Below are 25,761 nucleotides of genomic sequence, written 5' to 3' on the forward strand. Positions count from 1 at the left end.
AATCATTTTCATCTTCATTTCTAAATGAATTTTGTTTCGTTCCCTGACACTACCACAACTTACAATTTTCATTGGTCGCTTTCCCTTCATCATTGTAATACATAAATAGGAATGAAGAGAAGTTTCCGAAAATTTGTTTTTTATATGATTGAAGATTTCAGTGAAGGGGAACAGATTTCGCCATAATAGCTTAAAAACTCACACGATTCCAGTTATCAGTATTATCGCAAATGTAATAAGATAGAGTTTACTATCCGTTTATAATTAGACGCACTAAAAGCCCAATAAATCGGATATTGCAAATTGTTTTTATTGTTTTTTGGTCGTGACCTCCAGAAACGTGCTTTAGAGAAATATCACAAAGGCGTTCAAATTTGATTCTTATAGCGGGAACATATGATAACGACAAAAAGGGTAGTGCAATTTACATTATAAGTATGACCTTTTAGTGAGATAAATAGCTTAGTAATATAGCTAAATTTTCAACTTCCAAGGACTTGGAACGAATTACAAAAAAAAAAAAAAAAAAATGAAAGTGTTATTGGATTCACATTATGATATTTTCACGATACCTCCATTTATTTCTACGGGTTGCAGAATACATTTGCACAAATTTAAGTTTGCACCATCCGGAAAAAACTTACTTAAAGTCGAATTTCCATAAGTCAAGTATTACGTAGAGGTGGTAGATGACTTTCATCAACCGGTGAAATACCACCACTTTGCTTATTGGAGACTTGAAGTGGCGAAATCCATGTTTAGTCTCTAGAGCAAAGTTTCCGGCACCCCCCTCCCCCCATACTTCTCCTTCAACCCATGCACGGTACTAAGTACTATAGGTTTTGATACCTTTCGTGTTCGGGGTTTTCATAAAAAAAAAAAAAAAAAAAATTGGGGAGTTCCTGTATATCATTGACAAGATTCCATGACCTGTCCAGGCCGCCCGTCTGCACTGCTTAGCGAACTTCATATTTGACTGCACAATTGCCTCCAGATCTTTTTCACTTTCCACTTCGCTAAGTGTAGTACAACACACTTGGTACATATCTCTTGGGTTATTGCTACCCATACGCAGTACTTTGCATTTGTCAATGTTAAGCTTCAGTTGACACTTCTCAGCCCATTTGCCCAACTTATCTAGATCCAGTTGGAGTAGCATACTGTCTTTACTGTCATTAACAACCCTGCTAACCTTTGTATCATCTGCAAACTTAGACATTAATCCTGATATACCTTCATCAATATTGTTGATGAATACATAAAACAACAATGGGCCCAGCATCAAACCCTGGGGAACTCCACTAATAACATTTGTCCACGAAGAGCAGTTTCCATTGATTACCACTCTTTGTCATCCACTCAACCATCCCTTTACCTATTGTAGCAACTTACCCTTAATGTCGTATCTCTCCAATTTGTACAGCAGTCTTCGATGTGCAACAATATCAAAAGCTTTCCTGAAATCCAAGTATGTGATATCAAAATTATTTTTGACATTCAGTTCCTTTTTTAAACACATCATGGTATCCAATAAAATTGATCAGACAAGACCTCCCTTCTCCCTTTAACAAACCCATGCTGTCTTAACTATTACTGCAGTCTTGTCTAGGTGATCCTGCATTGCTTCTTTAACCAGTGACTTCATTGTTTTCCCTGGAACACAAGTTAAACTAACAGGACTATAGTTACTTCTGTCACCTTTTGAACCCCCTTTGTGAATTGGTGATAGATTTGCATACCTCCAATCCATTGGGACCTCTTCTAAGGAAGCTCTCATAATTATGTCTAAGGGTTTGCTTACTTCCTTTGCTGCCTCATTTAATTTAACTGGATAGATCCCATCCACCCCAGGTGCCTTCCTTATGTTTAACTTCAATAATTTCTACTCCATTTATAGGAGAACACAATAGTGTTCTCCTATGGTGAAGCGTTACTTATTCGAGGTAGTGCAATATCATAGCAACCTATTGTGAAGGTATTCACAATATGAGATATACCTAATAATGCCAATTTATAACTATTTAAGTAGTTGGCTGTGTATAGAAATGATGCAATTGTTCTAACTTGTATATTAGTTAAACTCTTTATGTAACCTGAGGCTTTAGCTCTAAACTATACCGCAATCTAAATTACTCCACACCATCAGGCATCTCACATGTTGTGGATTTATACTTCACAACTGGGTTGTCATCATTGCAACACCAGACTACCTGCCCACCATCTGATGAGGAACCAATAAGCTCCGAAACGGTACCATTTGGGTGATGGTAGCCGCTGAGAATAACTAACAATAGTCTTCTCCTATGGTGAAATTATTTATTCGAGGTAGTGCAATATCATAGCAGCTCATTGTGAAGGTATTCACAATATGAGATATACTTAACGATGCCAATTTATAACTACTTAAGTAGTTGGCTATGTATAGAAATGATGCAATTGCACTAACTTGTACGTTAGTTAAACTCTTTATATAACCTGAGGTTTAGCCCTAAACTTAACTGTAATGAACAACTCCAATTGACTAACTCTACACTAACTGCAGCTGTCAACAGTCCTGCTCTCATACCTTTTGACATCCAGACCTCCACTGCCATATCTGTGGACCGACCTTTAAGGACGCAACAATTATCATTAGCAGTAGTAGAGGCATATGATGCAAGAAAGCAATCTTATGCAGCATCAGCCTAAGAAAAAAAAAAAAAAGGCTCCCATTTCACCCCTCCATTCGTTCCAAATGCCTGTCCAGCTCAGCCTTAAATTTATTTATACTATCAACTTACACAACAAAAGATGGAAGTCTGTTCCCCCAATCAACCACCTGCTGGCTGAAGGCAAATTTCCTCACATCTAGTCTACAACTGTCTTTCCTCAATTTGAATCTCTGCCTCCTCAAGTTCTTAATCTGAGCAAGAGGAAGAATCCCATCAGCATTCAGCTTGCTCAGCCCATTCAAAGCCTTATACACCTCAATCAGATCACCTCGCAGGTGCGTACTCTCCAGGTGCTGCAATTTGCAGAATTTAAGCCTTTCTTGGTAAAAGCACCTCTTTGTTCCTCTCACCAAGCTTCTTGCCCTTCTTTGTACTCATTCTAGCAACTCTACATCCTTCCTAAAATTAGGCCTTCAGTCCTGTACACAGTACTCTAAATGTGGCCTGACCATTGCCTTGTACAGCGGGATAATCACCTCCCTGTCCTTGCTAGTAAATTTCCTATATATCATTGACAAGATTCCATGACCTGCCCTGGCAGCCTTTCTGCACTGCTCAGTAAACTTCATATTTGACTGCACAATTACCCCCCTCCCCAGGCCTTTTTCACTTTCCATTTCCCCCAAGTAGTATACTGTCTTTACTGTCATTAACAACCCTGCTAACCTTTGTATCATCTGCAAACTTACCCCCACCACCAGGCCGAGTGTAGTACCACCGTTGGTACGTTTCTCTTGGGTCATTGCTGCCCATATGCAGTACTTTGCAATTGTCAATGCTAAACATCAGTTGCCACTTCTCAGCCCATATCATATGCATCTGTGGCAAAAATGCCAAAAGTAACTACCCCTGAATATAAACACATGCTCTTCATTAAAGCTGGAGACGGCTGCGATATTGCTAATAGTGATGGAGTGAAAAACAAAATCCTTCAGACTATCAAACCAAAGCTAGGTAATGTCAAGATCGAAAGTATCCGCAAGATTAGGGACAAAGGAATCATTCTTGAAACAGCCACGAAATCTGACGTAGATAAGATAAAATCCTGAGGGAACGAAGTGGATACTAGTCTTGTCTTCGAGACCCCCAAGCTTTGGGGCCCAGCTTGATAGTATTTGATGTAGAAAGCTCCATCCAGAAGGATGACTTAATTAAAGAAATCTAGAACAGTTATCTTTATGAGACTATGGAGGAGGAGGATGCTTATAGTGAAATTAAGATCAAATACTCCACTAAAACCAGGGTACGTGATCGCCGAAATTGGATCATAGAAGTATCTCCCAGAATCAGAAAACAATTATTTTTCAAGAAAGAGTCTTTCTAGGCTGGTCCTCACATAAGATAAGGGATTTTGTACCAGTCCTGAATTGTTATAACTGTTTAAGATACGGACACATATCAGCCAAATGTCTGAAGCAAAAATTGGTATGTGGCCACTGTGCAGAAGCCGGCCACCTTTACAAAGAATGCCCCAATAAAACTTCGCTACCGAAATGCGCCAATTGTAAAGCCATCAACAAACCTAGTGACCACTCTGTGAGAAATGGATCATGCCTTGTTTACAAGAGAGCTGCTGAAATAATACGCAATAACACCAATTATGGAAAGTGGGACAGCATATTTACCATCATCCAGACTTCACATAGGCCAAATAAACGTGCCGACCGGGCTAGCTAGGTGGGTAAAGTTCCTGTCTAGCAACCCAAAGGTCGCGGGTTCGAATCCCGCCTCAGGCTTGGATCAAAGTACTGCAGAAACCTTGGGAGGTGCATTATGGCCACAGAAGCCGATGTGCCAACCACTACCGAACAAACAAACAAGCCAAATAAACGCACAAAAATCAACTTCAGTGGCATCTCAGCTCCATCTCCTTATGGAGGAATTAAATTTTGATCTTCTCCTACAAGAGCCCTATTGCATATGTGGCAGGGTCTCTGGTTATCCCCTGATGTACAGAAAAATTCAAACTACGCAGCAGCACTGTCTCGCAGCCATCACTGTCCGCACATCTGGCTAGGGCAACTTTATCCCAGGGGCTCACATCCAGTGAGTATGGGCTTGGCAAACCCAGGGTCCTAAGCGGGATAAGGAATTTTGTTCTTTCATCATTCTTCGCTTTAAGGCGCCTCCGTAGCCAGGTGGGAAGGAGCAGCAGTGCGTAGCACACGCTTCTTGATTAGACCGGGGTTCGAGCCCGTCACCACCAAATACGGAAGATGCGGAAAGGTCAGGGAATGACCACCGCACCGGAGCAATATGGCCTTAGTTGCTAATGCTCCTAAAAACCAAATAACAACAACATTCTTCGCTTTCTTGGTGATTCCCTTCTACTTCTGTCTCTCTCTCTCTCTCTTTCTTTCAGGATAACGAGGGAATTTCTTTTTTTTTTTTTTTTTTTTTGGCTGGTGCAGCATAAGCCTCAGGCTTCCTTGCACCATATGGCTAATAATAATAACTTTGGCTGTATCACATTTCTCATGGCGTATTTCCAATTTGGCATCGAGATACAGCCACACATTGCTTGCCTTGAACAAGCCATTAACCTCCTTGGAAATGCAGATGTTATCATAGCTGCTGACTCAAATGCTCGATTAACCCAATGGCATAATGCCACCACTGATGCCAGAGAAGACCTTCTAGAGGAATTCATCGCCTCTCGTGGATTTGTAATAGCCAACCTACCTGGACAGCCAACTACGTACAGCTTGGGAAATGGGAAGTCTAATCTGGATATCACACTATTAACCCCCCTCTCTTTTCAACAGACTATGGCACTGGCAAGTACACGACACTGCCACCACCAGTGATCATCGACTAATAACATATAGCATTGAAAACAGTGCCTCTACTTGTTTGATGTATGTTCATGATACCATCAGATTCTCCACTAGAACTGCCAAATGGGATATCTTTGAGAACATTATCCGAGAAGCTCTTCAACATTCAGCTGAATAGCTACCAGAAAACTAATTTCCTGCAATACTTACTCCATAAAGAATCATGTGCCTCAATGAAAAAATGTACCCGACATCCAAAATCAGTTTCCTAGTGGTCAGAAGAGTTAACAGATCTCCGCTCCTCTCTCCAGCATGCAAGGGAACAGTTACAAAGAAAAAGAAGAACACACCCACTGCAAACAGTAGCACAGTACAAGGAAAGATACAGTGCAATCTGGAGAGAATACACAAACAAAATTTATCATGCCAAACAAAGTTCCTGATGTGCCCTAGTGGAGATGGAAGGCAATAAAAACCCTTGGGGTTTGGTGCACAAGCTCATAAGGAACAAAGTTGGGTCCACAGATATCATAAATTCTATCCATTCTGAGGGCTCCTCAGAGATGCTTTCCTGGGAAGAGACAATGAACAAGATTCTAGACAGAATAATCTACGAAGATAATCCTGATCATGACACTGAAGTACACAGAAACGTCATCACTGAGAATCAGGGCTACTTGCCTTCGGCCACAGAAGAACCCTTCACAGAAGAGGAGGTTGCATTAGCCATAAATAAAATCAAAAATGGAAAAGCTCCCGGACTGGAACTCATCGAGGAGGAGTCCATTAAGCACCTTTGGTCTGTTGCACCCGATGTTTTAGTAAAACTATTCAACACGTGTCTTAATGAAGGCTCCTTTCCTACACGTTGGAAACACGCCAACCTCAGGCAGTACTACCAAGCTACTTTTTACCCAAGGATCCAAATTGTCCCGCTGGTGCAGCCACAGCATACCGTCCAATTGCTCTATTGCCAATATTAGGAAAAGTATTTGAGAGGTTACTTCTCATCCATCTTCAGTCTGTCTATGAAAAAGGACTCGCCTCTACACTCCAGTTTGGCTTCAAGCAGTGGTGCTCGACTATTGATGCACTACTGAAAGCCACTCAGCTAGCAGATAATTCTGATGCCCGTTATGTACTGGCGATTTTTATAGATTTTAAGGGAGCTTTTGACACCGTCTGGTGGCCAGGGATCTTGCAGCGAGACAGAATATCTGGCTGCTCCCTCAACATCTTAAAATGTCTTACAGATTACTTCTATAACAGAAAAGTTACCATGAAAACAAAATTTCATAGTATCACCCGCCAACTCACCAGAGGCTGCCCGCAGGGCTCTGTTCTGTGGCCAGCTGTTTGGAATATGATTCTGGATGAATGGCTCCTGCAGGACTTCCCCCACACCACACAGCTATCATATGCAGATGACCTGGTTATCGTTGTTGAGGGCCCTACTCATGCAGCTATTGAGACCAGAGTTAACACAGTCTTGAATGCCCTGTCGGTTTGGGCTGAAGAGAATAAGCTGGAAATCTCTACAGATAAAAGCAGAACCCTTGCTTGTCAAAGGCCGTCCTGACATCAACAGACCACCAACCATTCGTTATAAAGGACATGCACTCAAGAATCAATGTTCATTCAAATATTTAGTTGTCACTCTAAATGATCGCAGAACTTTCATGCCACATCTAAAGTCCATGAAAGAAAAGGCCAAAAATTATATCAATATGCTTGCTCACTTCACCCGCAAAGCTGGGGTCTTAAGGGACCTGCACTCCAGTTTCTTTATTCAGCTGTTTTTGTACCGTTCGTAACATACGCACTGCTGTATGGTTCCATCGTTTGTCCATCATCAGCACTAAGAACATTATTCTGCAGATACAACGGTTGATGTTATTAAAAATGACTTGGGCTTGTAGAATGACTCCAACAGCAGCACTACAAGTATTAACAGGTGTATCCGTGTATCCCCCTTGACCTCCAAGCGGCCCTCACAGTGCTTTCACATGCCATCAGAAAGAACAAAGAAACTGAATTCCTGGGGAGGAAAGCTATTGTCAATGCAGATTGGAAACAAGAACTCTGGCGTACTTGGTAGAAACTTGTTTCCCCTCTGGCAAATCCGTTGGGATGATTCCACCAAAGGCAGTACTACCAAGCTATTTCTACCTAGTGTCTCCTACTTCAACAAACAAAGACTTGGCTGGTTCTTCCCTAATTTACATCCTACCTTTTTTTCTGACAGGACATGGGTCATTCAAAAAGTGACTTTAGGACTTTTGGCTGGTAAACGATGCCCATTGTGTTTGTGGAGAACTGGAGGACTGGCACCACGTAATGCACTCATGTAACATCTACCTGGACTTACGTAATCAGCTGTTACTGGATATAAATTTAACCACACTCGGTCCAGAAAGCAACCTGTTAAAATCAAAAGAAGCGTTTTTAGCTTTTAGCAGCTGTGCCTCACCAGTCTTCAAAAGGCGTTGGTATCATCTCTCCACGTCTGATCCCAGGACATAGACATTCACACCAGATGTTCCTGAAACTATGATCTATCCTCGCACATGCTCTTCTCTCATCACCAGTCACTATCAGAACTGAATGAACACCTAACTGGAAATCTTCCACATTGGAATGATGGCACTGAACTGATATATATCAAATTCAGACACTTCCCGTTGCACCTACCCAACTTTGCAGACATCCCTTGTTCTGCAAACTGTCTTCCTTTCCCTGGCCTTTGGCTGCCAGACCAAAGGTGATTTCTGCTGAAGGTTGCCTTCTTTCCTCATCCTCCTTCTTTTGCCTACTTTGACTCCACTACTTCTATCTTCCCCCTTTTTTTTTTTGTTTGGTCTCCATCCAGAAAGCTCAGGTGACCCTGGCAGAGATCAGCCAGAGTATGAAGGCAGCCTGGCTCATCTCCCAGTGGTGGTGGCGGACAACGTAGGGTTCCACTAGGGACCCTGTGGCCAAGTAGCCAGAGACACAACAACAGAACATAACATAATACTGCATAAACCAGACACTACACTTTTTTCCTGGCTTATGCAGTAGTTCTGCATTCCATCACAGAGTACATACGGCATAAATGTGGTAAACCACAGGTGGCACCTAACCCTAAATCTATGCCACTATGCCATGTAATGCTATTTACAACTTAAGTGACCTAAAATAAATATCAGTTTTAAGTCAGTAAACATACTAAATTACTTAGCATTCAAGTTTCTGTAATACATGCATGCTTTAGAATATGATATATTTGTTTAAAACTATTTTCCTTCTTTATTCTTGCTATAGCTAACTATTCTTTTTTTGTTCTACAGCAACAGATAATGGATGCATAGCATATGTTTTAAGAACTAGTTTCAGCACATCTCAGGGGAAGCTACTTCGCACTATTCTTTTTGGAGTTAACCGAGTAACTGCTAATAATTTAGAAACATTTTGCTTCATCTTGTTTTTGTTAATTTTTGCTGTTGCTGCTGCTTCATATGTTTGGATTAAAGGCAAGTAAATAAATTTTCTAACACTTGAATTATCAGATATTCATTGCTTAGAAACAGGTTAATTTTGAATTTTATTTATATTATTGTCTCTTCAGTTTATTTCCATTTTGTTTAGTAATCCTATGTGCTATATGATGTTTAAATATATAGGTTTGCAGCACTGACCTCTTCATGATATTAGCATTAATGTAAACAGCTCACATTTCAGTAATACAAATAAGCTCAATCAAGTATTGAAATCAGAATTTGGTAACCATTAAAATATGATTGCACTATTAAATTGGGCCGACCGGGCTAGCCGAGTGGGTAAAGTACCTACCCGGCAACCCAAAGGTCGCGGGTTCGATTCCCGCATCGGGCTTGGATCAAAGTACTGCAAAAACCTTGGGAGGTGCAATATGGCCACAGAAGCCGATGCGCCAACAACTACCAAATAAAAAAAAAAAAAAAAAAACTATTAAATTGCATTAAATGCAATGCTGTTATTAATAGTAGCATATATTAATCATTTGCAAACACAGAAGAACATCATGGGTAGATATTGCTTCAGGGTGTAAATGATGTTAAGGGATTAAAAAAAAAACAAAAAAAAAACTCCTTCATGATGGTATCTCTCCATTCATTATCTTAAGTAGTTGTTTAATTTATTACCCATCAAATAGCTGTTAATTTCTCATGCATGAACTGGCTGATTTAGTAAACATTCTAATGATATTGTAGTGCTGCTGAATCTTACAAAACACTGAAGAAACAAGTTGGCAGGTGCTAATATAGGGTTTAATAATTATTATAATAAAATAGTAAAATCCAATTATTTCCCGGGGGAGGCATGAATCATTTTGTTCTGTTATCATTGAATAATCATCTCTCTGGATTTATGAAGGTAACTCCATTATTTGACCCAATTTCTTGATTACTCACTTTACAGTTCTTCATGTAGATCTTCATGTTTTTAGGATGAAATAAGTAAATATGATCTTTAGTTGTGTGATTTTCGAGAAGATAACACTATATGTATTTTATCTAGTACTATTATTGTGAATGTAAATTTTTTAGCACTTTATTTTCCACTAATATAGCAATTTCCTTTAATATTCATATCCATTTCACAAGGAGGAACTTTGTTTTGTGAAGCCAGATAAATACAACCAGAAAATTTGTTTTCATGAAACAGTGTGGTTAGTGTTGGGGTCAGGTGCCACCCGTTGTTTTCCAGATTTGCACCATATGTACGCTGTGAAGAAATACAGTACTGCTGTAAATGCTAGGAGATAGCCAGGCAGCCCATTATTCTCTTGCTAGTCTCTGCCAGAGTTGCCTGAACTTTCTGGATGAAAACAAAAAAAAAATAAATAAAACTAAAAAGAATAATAATAAAAATAAATAAATAAATAATAATAAAAATAAATAAATAAATAATAATAAAAATAAATAAAAAATAAATATAAATAAAATAAAAATAAATAATAATAAAAATAAATAAAAAATAAATATAAATAAAATAAAAATAAATCATAATAAAAACAATAAATAAATAATAATAAAAATAAATAAAAAATAAATATAAATAAAATAAAAATAAACCATAATAAAAACAATAAAAAAATAATAAAATAAAAAAAGTAGTGTGGGAAGCAAAGCACTCTTGAAAGGGAGGGGAAAGTTAGAAGTATTGGATCCCCAAAGAAGATGGAGAAGAGGCCATCAAGTGAGTTGGTTATAGGGATGGGGAAGCAGAGCAGACCAGGCTAATTTGCCTGATCCTGACTAATCCTGATCCTGATCCAATTGGCAAGCAGGCTAGTGGCAGAACAAGCCCGTATGGGTTCTCCAGGATGCACATTCAGTTCTTCTAAACTTGTGTCCTTCCTGGAAGAGTTTTCTAATCACATCATTGGGAAGATGTTAATGGTCTTGAGGAAAGGATCTTATCCTCTTGAATAGCTCTTGGGCAAAGTGTGGGAAGACTTTATATTCTTCATTGCTATCCAGGAGATGATGTTCCTGGTCCTTTGGGAGGAAGGTCAGTCTTGTAATCATTTGCATTTGTAGATCTTCAGAGAGGATTGTCATGCATGATGTGACCAGCTCTCTAGAGCCCCGACAATGGCAGTATGGATCCTCAGTGTGATTCCTAAGGATGTGAGTTTGGCTTTGATGAAGCCATGTCCTGTCAGAAGGAGTTATATGCAGGCCAGGGGAAAACCATGTTGGAGATTTAGGGTAGGCCTTGTCTACATAGGGAACAAATTTATTTGTTATTTCCCCTTTGGTGGAATTCTTCCATCTTGTGCTGTCAGACCTGCTGCAAGTGGGAGGTGAGTCATCTCTTCTTTTCTTTTGGGTTGTTGGCAAGGTCTGTGCTTAAGTTCATGAAGGTGACTGATGTACCCTTAGATAGATGGCAAAGGATCCTGCATCAGATCACCTCTAGGTCCAGCTGTTGTTGTTGTTGTTATTTGGTTTTTAGGAGCATTAGCAACTAAGGCCATATTGCTCCGGGATATGCGGTGGTCATTCCCTGACCTTTCCGCATCCTCCATATTTGGTGGTGACGGGCTCGAACCCCGGTCTAATCAAGAAGCGTGTGCTACGCACTGCTGCTCCTTCCCACCGGGCTACGGAGGCGCCCTAGGTCCAGCGGGAGGGTGCCAACTAGCACTGAGCAGTGCATGTATGCTCGCTGTACAGCAGGCCTACGTGATGGTGAGTAGGATAGATCTCTGGATTGTATCTAGCTTTTTCCTAATGGTACCAAATACCTGAGGCGTAACTTATTGCTTGTAGGAAGACTACTCTGTAGAAGAGCAAGAGTTTATGGCAGTTGAGGCTTCAATTCCTGTGCCTAACTCTGGTTACTAAGGTGGTGTAGTTTCTAATTTTAGATTACAGATATTTCAGATGTGGTAGAATGATGAGACCGGAGTCCAGCATATACCAAGGTATTTTATCTCTGAGGCCAGCCTGATCGTGGGTCCATAAACCTTGATCTGTGGGGGTCTTCTCAGATTGCGTGTTCCTTTTAGGAGAATGGAACTTGTCTTAGTTGGGGAAATCCTGGGGTTATGGAGGTTAGCCCATTCCTGCAGGAGTAGTAGTGCCCTGTTTGTTTGGGTCTCACACTGAGCTGTGGAAGCCATGGCCAGAAACAGATTGTCTGTTTCTGAATTCCATATTAAGGAATTCGTCGAATACAAAGTTTCACAGGAGTGGCCAGTGCAGAGTCTTGGGGACAGCCCCCTGTCGATCAGGCAAGTGACTCTATGGTATGTGACATTTACAATGCTGCTCCGGCCAGTGAGGTAGCATTGGATGGTTCTGTAGAGATTGCCAGATAGATTGCTCTTACATCGGCAACTGAGGACGCTCGGCCACCAAAGTGAGTCGAACACCTCAGTGAAGTCAATGAAAACCACAAGAAAATATTTCCTGGTAGTGTATATAGCAGCTGTGATGAGATTTTGCAGAGCATCATCCATGGAGCATCCCTGTTTGAAGCCAACTAGTTGACTGAACTACAGTTTGCTGAGTTGTTTTGGGCTTCTGCAAATCTGTTGCAGATGAGATATTCAAGAAGCTTGCTCAGGACTGATAACAAGGCAATGGGTCGGTAGGAGTGAGGGATTCTGGAGGTTTTGTAGGGTTCTTCAGGATTTGGTGCAAGTTTGCTATCTTCCGGTCAGTAGGGAGACTTCCATTCTGGAGACAGTGGTTGAAGAGGTTCAGTATAAGGTCAGGATTGTGCTCCATGGTTTTCTTAAGTATTTCTGGTTTGAGCAGAACTTGTCCTTGGCATTTTGTGTCCCGAAGTCTGCAAGCAGCTGCATGTAGTTCTTCAGTGAGAAGGGAGGTTCTATTTGCTCTGAGTAATAATCATCATTATCTTGTGCACCTAACTTGCGCATGCAGCCCGGGCTGTGCACAAGTTAGGGATTTTTGTTACTGTGAGGGGGTTCCTCACTGCAATTGTTGCCCATAGTATTTCCTCTTTGATGTGGATGATCTTTTATGTTGGGGGGGGTAGCCTCTGACTTGCTTGGAATGGGTATAAGTTGGCTGAGTTGTTGTTCTTGGGGTGTATGGATAAATGGGTGGTTAGAGTTCAATATATTGTCCATGGGGCTTTACCAGGAGGTTGTTGGTAGTGCCTTCTTTTTGTGTCTTCTTGCAGATGTGTATATAGGTTTATTTCCCTGTATATTTTCCTGAGGTGTTCCACTTCTGCAGCGGGTCACGATCTCCTGGCATGTTGAAAGGATTTCCTTCGGGAGTTAACTTCCCTTCATACATGTTGGAGCTCCAGACCCCACCAAGGGATCCCACCCGAGGCAGGATTCTTTCTTGATATGCTGGCTTACAAGCTATTGTGATAGCAGAAGTAACTTTTCTGGTGCAAGTCTAGGTCAACTTGATAAGTCTTCAGAGCTGAGTTGTTGAACCAAGGTTTGGAACTTTTCCCTGGAGAGGTCCCAATTTCCATACAGTTCTTCTCTTGAGTCGGGATTAGATCTTTATCCTTTTCACACATTAAAAACGATGATGGGTGGTCCTTTCTTCTTCGGTGGCTCTGCTGTAAGCCCTAGATTAAGAATTGTTGGAGATCTGTTTAGCAAGACCCTGAAGGTGAGGATTCTATTGGAGGATCTTGCCATATGGAATGTGATGGCCCTATGATATGAAAGTGGTCCAGGAATTCTGGACCATCCTGGCCAAGGTGTTGTTTCCCATTGTCCTAGTAGCCAGGTAACATCTATAATGCGCTTCCAAAGGTGTTACAAAAGTGGGGAGGTTATTGGGCCTGTTGAGAACTGCGATTTGCACATTGATGGCCATTCCTGCATCCTCACCAGTCAGCAGTTCTGCTAAACCAAGCAGGTGAACGGAAATTACATCAGCTCCTATAATGATCTTTTCATTGGGTAGCTTGCAAGGACGGTATCCAGGTACCTTATGTAGATTATGATATCATCATCCAGCCTGCAGTATAAGGCTGACATAGAAGGGTCAAAGGGAGCTAATGATATGGGTGCATGCAGCCCAGGCTGTGCACAAGTTAGGGATTTTTGTTACTGTGAGGGGGTTCCTCACTGCAATTGTTGCCCATAGTATTTCCTCTTTGATATGGATGATCTTTTATGTCGGGGGGGTAGCCTCTGATTTGCTTGGAATGGGTATAAGGCTCTTGCAAGATTAGAATGTCAATACTTCCTTCATTGGCCTTTATCCTAATATAGTCTGTCACTGATTTAGCCAGCTATGCATTTATTTGTAGTTACTTTATGATATCTGTATTAAATTGTTTAGGCTGTTTTTCCATAATCGATCCAGGTCTGGTGCAAACTCTTAGCTTTTATTTAAATTGGGCATTCGTTGTCCCTGAGTGAACGATTGTGTGACTTTTTTTGGGTGTTGCAGTTTGCACAGACAGACAGACAGACAGACTCTGTTTCCTTGTTTGAGAAAGAGTTGTATTCGTGGCCCTTTTCAGTTCGGTGGCCACCTGTGGCAACAGCCTGGGTGCATCTATGAGTTGTGTATCCAAATCGGCAACATTTGAAACACTTTGGGGCAGCCACGTGTTCCTTAAAGTGATGATTGCCCCATTTTATGTAGGCTCTATCCTGTTTCATGATTGTGTTCCAGGAAATGGATGTGATTTCAATTACTCAGTTGACATTACTTCCATTTCTGGATTATGTGTGGTACTTTGGGGTAACCAACTTATCTGGAGCAGTGTCTGGCAAGTATCTTTGGAGGCTGTGGCCATACAGTTCTTCTCTAACTTGAGTATTTATCCTCTGATGATGATGTGTGAAGAGGATAGTCTTTATCCTCTTCACACATCAAAAACAATGATGGATGGTTCTTAATTCTTTGGTAGCTCTGCTGTAAGCCCTAGATTAAGAATTGTTGGATTGTTAATTATTTCACTTGCTTCTTGGCTGGTCTCTGTTTCTGTCACAACCCCAACGTTTTGGGCCTTTCAGATGGACTTAGTTCTGGTCTTTTGTAGATCTTTTGTGAGGTTAGTAATAACGGTTTGTTTGACTTCTTCACTTGTCTGCAGGGGCCTCTCAGTCAGTAGGTCTCAAGATGACCAGGTGAAGTTGTTTTATGAGAGTTTTCTTCTTAGGATCAGGTACTCTGTGCTTGCATCTGGTTTTGGGATCCTCAGCATGTGTCAGCATAGAAAGAATAGGAACACTGTTGCATTTGTGTTTCTTGGTAGGCCTCTAGCTCGGCGAGGGCTTTTTAATTCCCGATATGGGTGTTCAATATAATGAAGCTGATTGGGCTAGCTGGGTGGGTAAAGTGCCTGCCTGGAAACCCAAGGGTCGTGGATTCGAATCCCACCTCGGGCTTGAATATCACGATGGTGCCGCACTATCCTGTTGGATCTCACGGCCATGATACACGAAGGAAGCAGGAAAAAACTGGTTCCTTCATGTATTGCTCACATCATACGATAAAAAAAAAAAAAAAAGAACGAACTCCATCTTGGTCAAGATTTGAATAATATCCCTTCTAAATCAAAAAATGAATAAAAGCAAATTACATTTTCACATTTTGGTTAATTTGATTTAACTATCATAGAGATTAGTTCTTGAACTTTTGATGATATAATGGACATAGTGTTAATGTTATACGGTTCCTGTGGTTTCCCATAAATCCGCGTTAAGTACTCTGTTAACATTGCAAAGCCAATCAGTGTGGGTTGTGTGAGTAGTGTGTTGTTTGACTGGCGTCTTCGTTACTGGGAGGCATGATCACCAGAAGGAGCCTCCCTGCATTTCATCGCTACACTTGTGCTTTGCTTTTCATCCTGCACTCCCTCACCTGACATGAGTGGGAAGGAAAGTTCCAGTTCTGCTAGTGAGGAGGAGCCCGAAACAATTCCGGAGAATCCCCCTCCAACTAGTACCCCACCAAAGACCCAGCTCAAGAACAGATATCTCTCAATGAAAAAAGAAAAGAAAAAGAAGGCCAACAAGAAAACTAAGGAGACTATGGAGGTATGGGCTGCTCTCCTCTGCTCAGAGTTAGTGACCCAAGATGAGGGGCAACCACTGGCATTGGCCCCAGATGAAAGCCGTGTTACTGAACCCACTGATGCTGCTCCTACTACTGGGGCAATGGCCTCCACCCATATAGAGGTTAAAAGCATTGCCCAAGCTATCACACCGACAGCCCTTGCCAATGCTATTGCAGCTGGGTTAAAATCCTCTCCTAGACAGGAGATACCTCCTCCACCTAGTGTCCCAGAAGGTGGACCCACTTCAGAGCCAGCTACCCTTCGCCAAACAATCTCTTGACTTCGTAGGCAGTTGATCGTATTCTTAAACCACGACTTCAGTCACTTCACCAGAAGTGCAGGTAACCATGTGCAGGAGTTGTGGTCCACCCTTGAGTCAATTACAACTGAGCTCCTCATTGAACAATGAGAGGCTCAAAGCTATGAATGAAGAACTTCGGTCCAAAACTGTAGTCCTGGAAAAGGTCATTGATGCTATTGACAGGTCCCAAAATTGTACTAATGCTGACCCTGACTATATTGAGACTCCGTGCCCCCCCTGGGCCTGCTCGGGTGTCACTTCCTATGCTGCTGCTGTGAAGTCAGGACGGGAGTCCCTTGCCCATGGCATGATACAAACTCTCCATGTGCACTACCCAGAGAAGAAGCCACAGCATCTACTACTGTTGAGAGCAAGTGATACCTTGGCGCTCAAGACTAGCAATGACATCAAAGATCTGGTGCAAAGCGCATAAGGGCTGATTATAAGAATCTAAAAGTGAAATCCCTGAGACCCATTAGGAACAAAGGAGTCCTACTGGAGATCGCAACAAAAGAAGATCTAACGAGTATTGCCACATGTGGTACTCTCACAAATGCAGGAGTGGTCATAGCTCCTCCTAAAAATTCAAATCTGTCAATCGTAGTGTATGATGTTCCAAAGCACAGTTCCAATGATGAATTACTTGATCTGTTCCACAGAAACCTACTGGACCGTGGATTCGTCTAGGAGGAAGTTAAGGCTGAGACCACTTTTAGGTTTGCAACAAAATCAAAATCCAGCTCTACTACAGAACACAAAGTAATTAGCTTCTCCCCACGGATTTATAGAACCGTCCTCTCTACAGAAAGATTATTCCTTGGTTGCAGCGCACACAGGTTTCGTCCATTTTCAATTGTCACAAGGTGTTTCCTATGTCTGGGCTATGGGCATACCTCCTAATGCTGCTCCCACAAATCCCCATCCTGCGGGCATTGTGCCAGGAGTGGGCATGTCCAAGCAGAATGTCCCCACCGTGATGAAGAGCCCTCTTGTGTAAATTGTGAAAGGAACAGGCAAATACATAACCATTCTCTCTGCGATGTTTTATGCCCAGAATACCAAAGGGCTCTGGAACTCATAAGACTAAGGACTGCTGATGCCTAAACCAACAAGAAATACCGGTTGTGTCCCCACTACAGTCCTGTCCACTCTTCCTGGAAGCCTAAGAGGAGCCCCATATCTCAAACTAAATACCTGTGAATGATGCAAATAAATGGGCAAAGGTCCTGCACAGTTGTGGATGAAATACGCCAGGCCACTGAGGAACATTCAGTTGATGTTGTTCTGATTCAAGAGCTGTATGCTGCAAGAATACAACCCCATCCAACCTCTAAAATTACTGGAGAGCGCAACAAAATTTTCCATACACTCTCGAGTCATTCAACCTGGCCCAGTGGACCCTGAAACAAGTATAGCAGTCATAAATAGGGATCTCGATGTCCTTGGCCTCTGCAGTCAGTTCTCCACCTGTATTCAGATTACATATACAGATCAATCATTCTGTCTGATGTCACTCTACAGCCCACCCTCATGTAACATCAAGGAAACACTAAACTTTTGGGAATTCGCCCTGAATTTTATTAGCTCCAAACAACTCCTGGTTGTATCTGACTTGAATGCAAAATCCCCCTTCTGGCACAGTGCGGTTGCCGATGGTCGTGGCCAGCTTCTTGAGAACTTCGTTCTCAGCCAAAATCTTATTATCCATAAACAGTCTAGCCAGTTCACTACCTACTCTAGCTCCACTGCCAAATCTAATATTGACTTAACACTCTCTACAAAGGACCTATGTCAGTCAGTTAGCTGCTGGGAGGTAACTCCGGATCTGACTGTTAGCGACTATAGAGCCATACTGTTCCATCTTGACTTGATTCCACCAAAAACAATAAGAGAGCAAGGGCAACTGACTTCATCAGATTCTCTTTGAGAAACGTCAATTGGGAAGCATACGACAACTCCATAGAACTGGACTTTCTAAATACAGACCCATCACGGATGGATTCGCTAAATGCAGACGACTTGACCACCTTTATCCAGCACTCCATACTCAGAGCCTCATATCTTCAAGGAAGGTGTTCTGCCCAGCAATGGACAGAACACCATCAAGACCCGAGAACTTACCATCCTTCGCAAGTCAGTCCACACTGCACGTAGGAACTACCAGCAACACCGTGATTTGGCCAGCTCCTGATGTCGAATGCCTTCATAAGGATTATATTGCCAAAAAAATGAGTATACCAAGGCAATTGCAGCCAGAAAGAGAGAAACTTGGGCAAATTTCGTAAAAGAAACCAACCGTACAAATCCATGGGGCCTGGCATATAAGATCTTGAGAGAGAAAACCTTCTCCCCGGAAATATTCAACACTATTTCAGTAGATGCTCAGGAAACTAAGTGTTGGCAAGATTCTGCCAACCTTATTCTAGACAAACTGTTTCCACCTGATGACATCTCTGAGGATCACCCAGAACATTTAGCACTTAGAGCTACCAACATCAATTATATAGCAAAAGAGCAAGCCGGCCCATTCACACTAGAAGAACTGGGAGCAGTCCTTAAAAACATTAATGTCATAAAGTGTCTGGGCCTTGACCTAATAGAATACATCTTCATTATCCGCTTTCAAACTGCGGCCGCACCATCTACTCCTTCTCTTCAATAAATGCTTGGATGAAGGATGCTTCCCAGAAGAATGGAAGTTAGCCCTCCTTTGCCTCATCAAGAAGCCTCACAAACTACCAACAGATCCCCATAGCTTCCGACTTATTGCCCTGCTGGCTAACCTTGGTAAGGTCCTTGAGTGACTCAGGGTTGTCTCCCTGCTACGAATGCATGATTTGGTCTCACTATGACAGTATGGCTTCACCCGTGGAAGGTCGTGTGAAGAAGCTCTTTTCGATTTGGTCTTACATATTGAGAGTTCTGAAGAAAAATTCGAATTGGCCATCTTCATAGACTTCGAGGGAGCCTTCGACACTTTGTAGCCTTCGCTGATGATCTCACAGTGGTGGTGTCAGGGGATTCACGGAAGGCCATCGAAGAAAATGAAACCAGGTCCTCAGCAGTTTCTCAACTTGGGCCACACTTAATAAGTTGCATATCAACCCAACAAAAACCAAAATGATGCTATTCAAGAATAGACTGGATCTCAAGCACCCACCGCAGGTAAAGAACCTTCGACACGCCTTCAAACTGCCACTTGCCCCTGGCAATTATACAACCTCTTCCAGAATTATTTTTCTGACCGAGCAGTTATTCTCAAGTCAAAATTCCAGCAAATCACCAGATCAGTAAATCGAGGTTGCCCACAAGGATCAGTCCTGGAACCCCTCATTTGGAATATAGTCCTCCAAAACTAGCCCTCCCGCACCTTCAGGAATGCAAAAATTGTAGCCTTCGCTGATGATCTCACAGTGGTGGTGTCAGGGGATTCACGGAAGGCCATCGAAGAAAATGAAACCAGGTCCTCAGCAGTTTCTCAACTTGGGCCACACTTAATAAGTTGCATATCAACCCAACAAAAACCAAAATGATGCTATTCAAGAATAGACTGGATCTCAAGCACCCACCGCAGGTAAAGATATTTAATGCTCAACTGCCAATCGTCACCGAAACCAAAGTACTTGGGGTGATTATTGACCACAAACTCAGCTTTCTCCCACATCTTGTTCATCTAAGAAACAAAGTTAAGAGATTCTCAGGAACCATCATAAGCATCTCTAAAAGTGATTGGGGACTCTCCAAAAGGTCTATGCAGTTGTATTACAACTCAGTATTTTTATCAATTGTGACCTATGGAGCCGGAGCCTGGTTCCATCGGGTAACTCTTGTAAAGATGTGAGACAAGCTTGGAGCCATCCAGAGGTCAATGTTAATGGCATTCTGCCGAGTGTGTAGAACGGTCTCCACTCCTGCCATTCAGGTCATCGCGGTAGTGCTTCTGCTCGATCTATATGTCATCTTCCGAGGGTTGTGCTTCCGAATTACGAGAAATATCCCAACAAGGATCCTCGACATTGAGGTTAACCTGGATGCTGACCCCAAGGCTGAGATGACCCGTTGCTACAACGAGCTCTTCAACAAACTCGATGGAATAACTCAACACTGGGCATTGTCACAAGAAGATTCCTACCTGATGTAACCTACGCTGGTACTAAATCTGTACAGTCTTGGTTTACCTCTTCACTAGAAACGTCATACCTAATTACCAGACACGGATCCATGAATGAAAAATTACACCATCTGGGTCTCCATCCAACAGATCTCTGCTATTGTGGAGCCAAAGAGAACTGGTGGCACATACTATTTGAGTGCATTATGTACGTGGATCTGAGACACCACCTTGTCAGCTGTACACAGATCTCTGACGAGCATCTAGAGTTCCTATAGAACCCCAGCAATCTCCCTGCACTGCAAACCTACTCAGCTGGAGTCTTTAAGCGCATACGAAGGATTAACAGGCCCCCAGTGGCCAACATTGATGACCCAGCAGTGAACTGAAACCAACTCTGTATTCCCCCCCCCCCTCCTGCTACATGGGCTGTAGAGCTTGTTTTTGCGGCCTGTGTGCAGGATGGAAAACACTATCTCGCTCTCTTTTTTTTATTTCTTCCCATCTCTTCTTTTCTCTTCGCATTCTACAGTAATATCACTTTTTTTTTTTTCCTTCCCATCTCTTCTTTTCTCTTCGTGTTCTTCAGTGTGGCTGTCACATGGTTTTTTTGTTTTTTTTTCTCCTCTCTTATTTCATTCTTCAGGGTTGCTGTCACATTGTTGTTTTTTTTTAAATTTATTTATTATTTATTTTTTTGTTGTTTTGCATTTTACAGTGATATCACTTTTTTTTTTTTTTATTCACCACTGGAAAATTAATTTTTTTTTTCTCTCTCCTCTGGAGTGGGCCTCCAGAGGAATCTGGCCCACCTTTTGGCAACATCAGGTAGGTCAGAGTCTCGTATTGAGACAGTATGTGTTTTGCTGGGACTGACCCACCTTCCGGTGGTGTGGACGAGTACCCAGAATCATCTGTCCAGATGATTGATGCTTCAGGGTAGCCAAGAGGCCAGAACATAATAACAGAACACACACACATGATACACACAAACGTCACACACATATCTGGCCCATTTGTAGTGATACTGCTCTTCACAGAGATACGAGGTGGAGTTGAACTAACGTTCTAGGAGTCGCCCCTTACAAAAACACATGTCCAAATGTGGGTAGGGAGAAGAGAACAGGTAAAGTTCAAATTAAAGAGTCCGGAATCGTCACAACGGAGAATCATGGAGCGGCGTCTACAGGGCTGGCAGAAATTTGCAGTTTCACGACTGGAAGTTTCCTGTGCTGGGTGTCAGTTGCTGTGTGGAGGAGGTTATTCAGGAGTAGTTTTAGGGAGTTGCAGGTGATGCCAGCGATGACGAAAGACCTTGTTGGCATAACTGGTCAGTGCAACAGTTTCCGTCTGTTGGGGTTATATTTAGATAACAAACTTAATTTTGCTTCCCATATTGCTTTCCTTCGAACTACATGTCTTAAAAAACTGAACATCCTGAGAGCAGTCTCTGCTAAGTCCTGGGGTGCTGACAGAAGCTCTCTCCTTCATCTGTATAGAGCTTTAATAAGATCACGATTAGATTATGGATCACCTGTCTATGACTCCGCTAGGAAAAGTTCACTATTACGTCTGAACACCATACAGCATAGTGCTCTTAGGATAGCTGTGGAAGCCTTCAGAACATCTCCGGTCCACAGCCTGTATATTGAGGCAAATGAACCCCCTTTGCATCTCAGGAGAAAATCCTTATTGTGTAAGTATGCAGCAAAAATTAAAAGCATGCCATTCCACCCTAGCTGGCAGTACCTGTTTGATCCTCAATATGCTGAATTATATCACAATAAGCCTAATGAAAACCGCCCCGCAGGGATTCGACTGCAAGAACTCACGATCAGTTGGGATCTTAAATTTCACAACATATTCCAAGACCTTGCTACTCCTGAAACTCCCTGGACTGAATTCTCACCTCTCTGCGACAATTTCTTTTCAAGATGGGGAAAATTCTCTCTGGCAAATATGAACTATCAACAGCTCCACAAAACTCATTTGTTGGAAAATTCAGATAAAGTACCTATCTATACTGATGGCTCCAAAAGAGATGCAGCCGTTGGTGCTGCAGCAGTTTCTTCTGCCTTCTCAGTTGCTGTGTCTCTTCCTATGGAATGCACTATCTATACTGCAGAATTATTTGCAATTAAACTAGCTCTAGATAGAATACACAACAGCTGTATAAAGCAATCCCTGATATACACAGACTCCTTAAGCGCAATCACTGCCATTCAAACTACCATGTCGCCCTCACATCCGATTCTTAAAGAGATACGGTCCAAGTTATTTTACTGTCAAAAAGCCAACCAGAAGGTTACCTTCTGCTGGATACCCGGTCATGCAGGCATTCCAGGTAATGAACAAGCGGACGCCGCCGCTAAACACCCTGACTCAAGCACTTCCAGGCAAGAAACAGTGCCCTACATCGACTACAAATCCATCATTGAAACATCATGTAGGAAACAATGGTCTGACCTCTGGAAAGCTCAAATAAATAATAAACTGCTGCAGATAAAAAAAGAGCCGAAATTGTGGACATCTAGTATCAGGAAAAGCAGGCGACAAGAAGAGGCTCCGCATTGGACATTCACATCCAACTCATCTGTATTTGCTTATGGGAGAGAACCCTCCTCAGTGTTTGTTGTGCCAGTCTCAGTTGACAATATATCATATTCTCATTGAATGTCCCCAACTTTCAACTACCAGAAAATCAACCTTTATATCCCTATCCCATTTGAAGGAACCGATTACCTTATTGCAGATTCTTGGCAATGATGCAAATTTGGAGGAACTGTTTACTTATTTGAAACAGATAAATCTTTATAATAGCCTATGATCACAATAACATGAGAAATTAGTGATAAGCAAATATCGAACAGGCACAATATGGCCCAAGAGGCCCTTGTGCCAGAAAACCCAAATACAACAACAACAATAACTGGTCAGTGCATGGAAGGCATCGTTAGATTCCAATAGCTTGGTTTCTGACCCAAGTGATGTAGTGTGGAGGTCTAGGAGTAGTTGGGTTCTTAGGTCTAAGTATACGTTGCATGAGTGCATCACATGGTCCCAGTCTTCAGATTCTCCGCAGGTACAGAGGGTATCCTCGACTAGGCCGAACTCTAGAAGGGGTCTCTTTCAAGAGACCCCTTCTAGATAGGAAGGAAGCATAGACAGGGAAGAACCAAGTGGAACGTTGTTTGTTGATGTAGGTTATCCCAGGGAGGAAAAGTTTAGTAGTTTTGCCTGTTGTGGAGTTATTCCAATGGGTTTGCCCTAGGTTTATCAATTCTAGCCACACACGTTTATGTTCCTGTTTGATATCAGTATCACTACGGGTTTGAATAGCGAGGAATTCTGCTTCCTTATTCTTCTTAATAGCGTGAGATAACCTGTGGAGGTCCAAGGGGAGGCAGCCTGTTAGTACCTGTAGGGCGGCAATTGATGTCGTTCTACATGCACGGGTCATTTGTAGTAGCAGAAGTCGTTGAATTTGCTGAATTTTACATTGTGCATGCACTATAGTCATTCGGTGGTACCGTACTGCAGCTCCATATGTGACAATTGGTATGAATACTGCTGAATATAGAAGGCGTTGAGTTGGTCCTTTAAGACCCCAGTCCTTGTGGGTAAAGCGTGCTAACAGAGTGATGTAATTTTTTATCTTTTCTTTGATAGCTTGGATATGAGGGATGAAAGTTCTCCAGTCGTCCAAAATTACTCCTAGGTACTTCACCAATCGGTAGTTTTTCAGTGGGTGTCTATTAAAACGTACGGTAGGAGGTCTGGAGGAGTCCAGTTTGCCTTTCAATAGGAGGGTTTTGCTCTGCTTAGTGGAGACTGAGAGTTTATTTTCCGTGGCCTATATAGACAGAGCAGAGAGAATGGCTGCAGCCTGGGTTTCTGTGGTGGCACGGGTGTGGCCCTCGACGATGATAACCATGTCATCGGCATAAGAAAGCTGAGCACTGTGTGGGTGGTCCCTCAGGAGCCAGTCATCGAGTATCATAATCCAGACAGCTGGCCCCAGGATGGAGCCCTGGGGACAGCCTCGGGTTATATGTTGGGTGATGCAGTGATATTTTGTTTTGATGCTGACCTTGCGGTTAGAGAAGTAGCTTTTGAGGCAGTGGTAGAAATTCCAGGTACAGTTAGAGACTCTGGCCCTCTGAAGAATGCCCAGCCACCACACTGTGTCAAAAGCTCCTTTGAAGTCAATGAAGATTGCCAATACATAAGTTGCATCTGACTATTCTGCCACTTTGAGGGTTTTAGATAGAGCATCAATTGTGGAGCACCCTTGTTTGAATCCAAATTGAAGCAAGGATGCCAAATCATTGGCTTCATATCGAGGTTGGAAGCAGGAGAGCAGCAGTCTCTCAAAAACCTTGCCGAGAATGGGAAGCAGCGCAATCGGGCGTTATGCCTTGGAGGTACCTGTGGGATCCTTAGGTAAGTGCCTCAGGTTAGCATGCTACCAACATGATGGAAAGTTGCCCTCACTCAGACAGGTGTTGAAGAGTTGAAGAAGTATCATTGGAGCTATGGCCCAGAGACGTTGCACAGTCTCACCTTCAATAAAATCCAGACCAGGAGCTTTACCTGTTTTGATTTTTTTTAATTGCTGCATCGACTTCCTCCTCTGTGAATGGTTCCTCCATAATGTCTGGCTAGAAGCTGGAATTTTGTGCTGCAGTCTTCTGTGGATGTCAGTGTCAGAGTTGGTGTCATCCTGATATACAAATTTGTATTAGTTCATCCAGAATCCATTTGATTGTATCTTCCCAGTGTGTAGTCTCAAATGAGTCATCAGAGCAGACAGAGTTTATGACATCCATGGATCCCAGCTTATTCCTCACGAGTTTGTGGACTAAACCCCACAGATTCCGGTTCCCCTCACTCTCGACAAGGGAATGCCAGGAACTCTGCTTGACACGGTAAATTTTGTTAGTATATTCACGGTGGGCTGCTTTGAATCGGTCTCTATACTGTTCTACGATGTGAGCAGGTTCAGTCCTTCGCTTGCGTTCTCTTTGTGAGCATGCTTCAGAGAATTGTGCAGGTTAGTGAGTTCCTGTGACCACCATGGTACAGATAGGCGCCTCCGTAGCCAGGTGGGAAGGAGCAGCAGTGGTAGCACACGCTTCTTGATTAGACCGGGGTTCGAGCCCGTCACCACCAAATACGGAGCATGCGGAAAAGTCAGGGAATGACCACCGCACCTGAGCAATATGGCCTTAGTTGCTAATGCTCCTAAAAACCAAATAACAACAACATGGTACAGATCTTGGGCTCCTGGAACATTTTTTTCAATGAAGCCTCGGA

The 25,761-nt window shown here is 42.4% G+C and overlaps 1 protein-coding gene across 1 annotated transcript in view; it reads left to right on the top strand.

Annotated features, from left to right (window-relative positions):
- The window catches only part of LOC150087146 (endoplasmic reticulum transmembrane helix translocase), a 760,787-nt gene that overhangs the window by 240,028 nt on the left and 494,998 nt on the right, over positions 1–25,761 (top strand). The window contains exon 8 of the mRNA XM_090371851.1: positions 8,818–9,000. Within this exon, the coding sequence (XP_090227977.1) occupies positions 8,818–9,000 (183 nt within the window). The remainder of the gene's footprint in view (positions 1–8,817; positions 9,001–25,761) is intronic.

Source organism: Mastigoproctus giganteus, chromosome 4 (assembly GCF_048544385.1).
Source record: "Mastigoproctus giganteus isolate SK-2022 chromosome 4, ASM4854438v1, whole genome shotgun sequence".
Lineage (NCBI taxonomy): Eukaryota > Metazoa > Arthropoda > Arachnida > Uropygi > Thelyphonidae > Mastigoproctus > Mastigoproctus giganteus.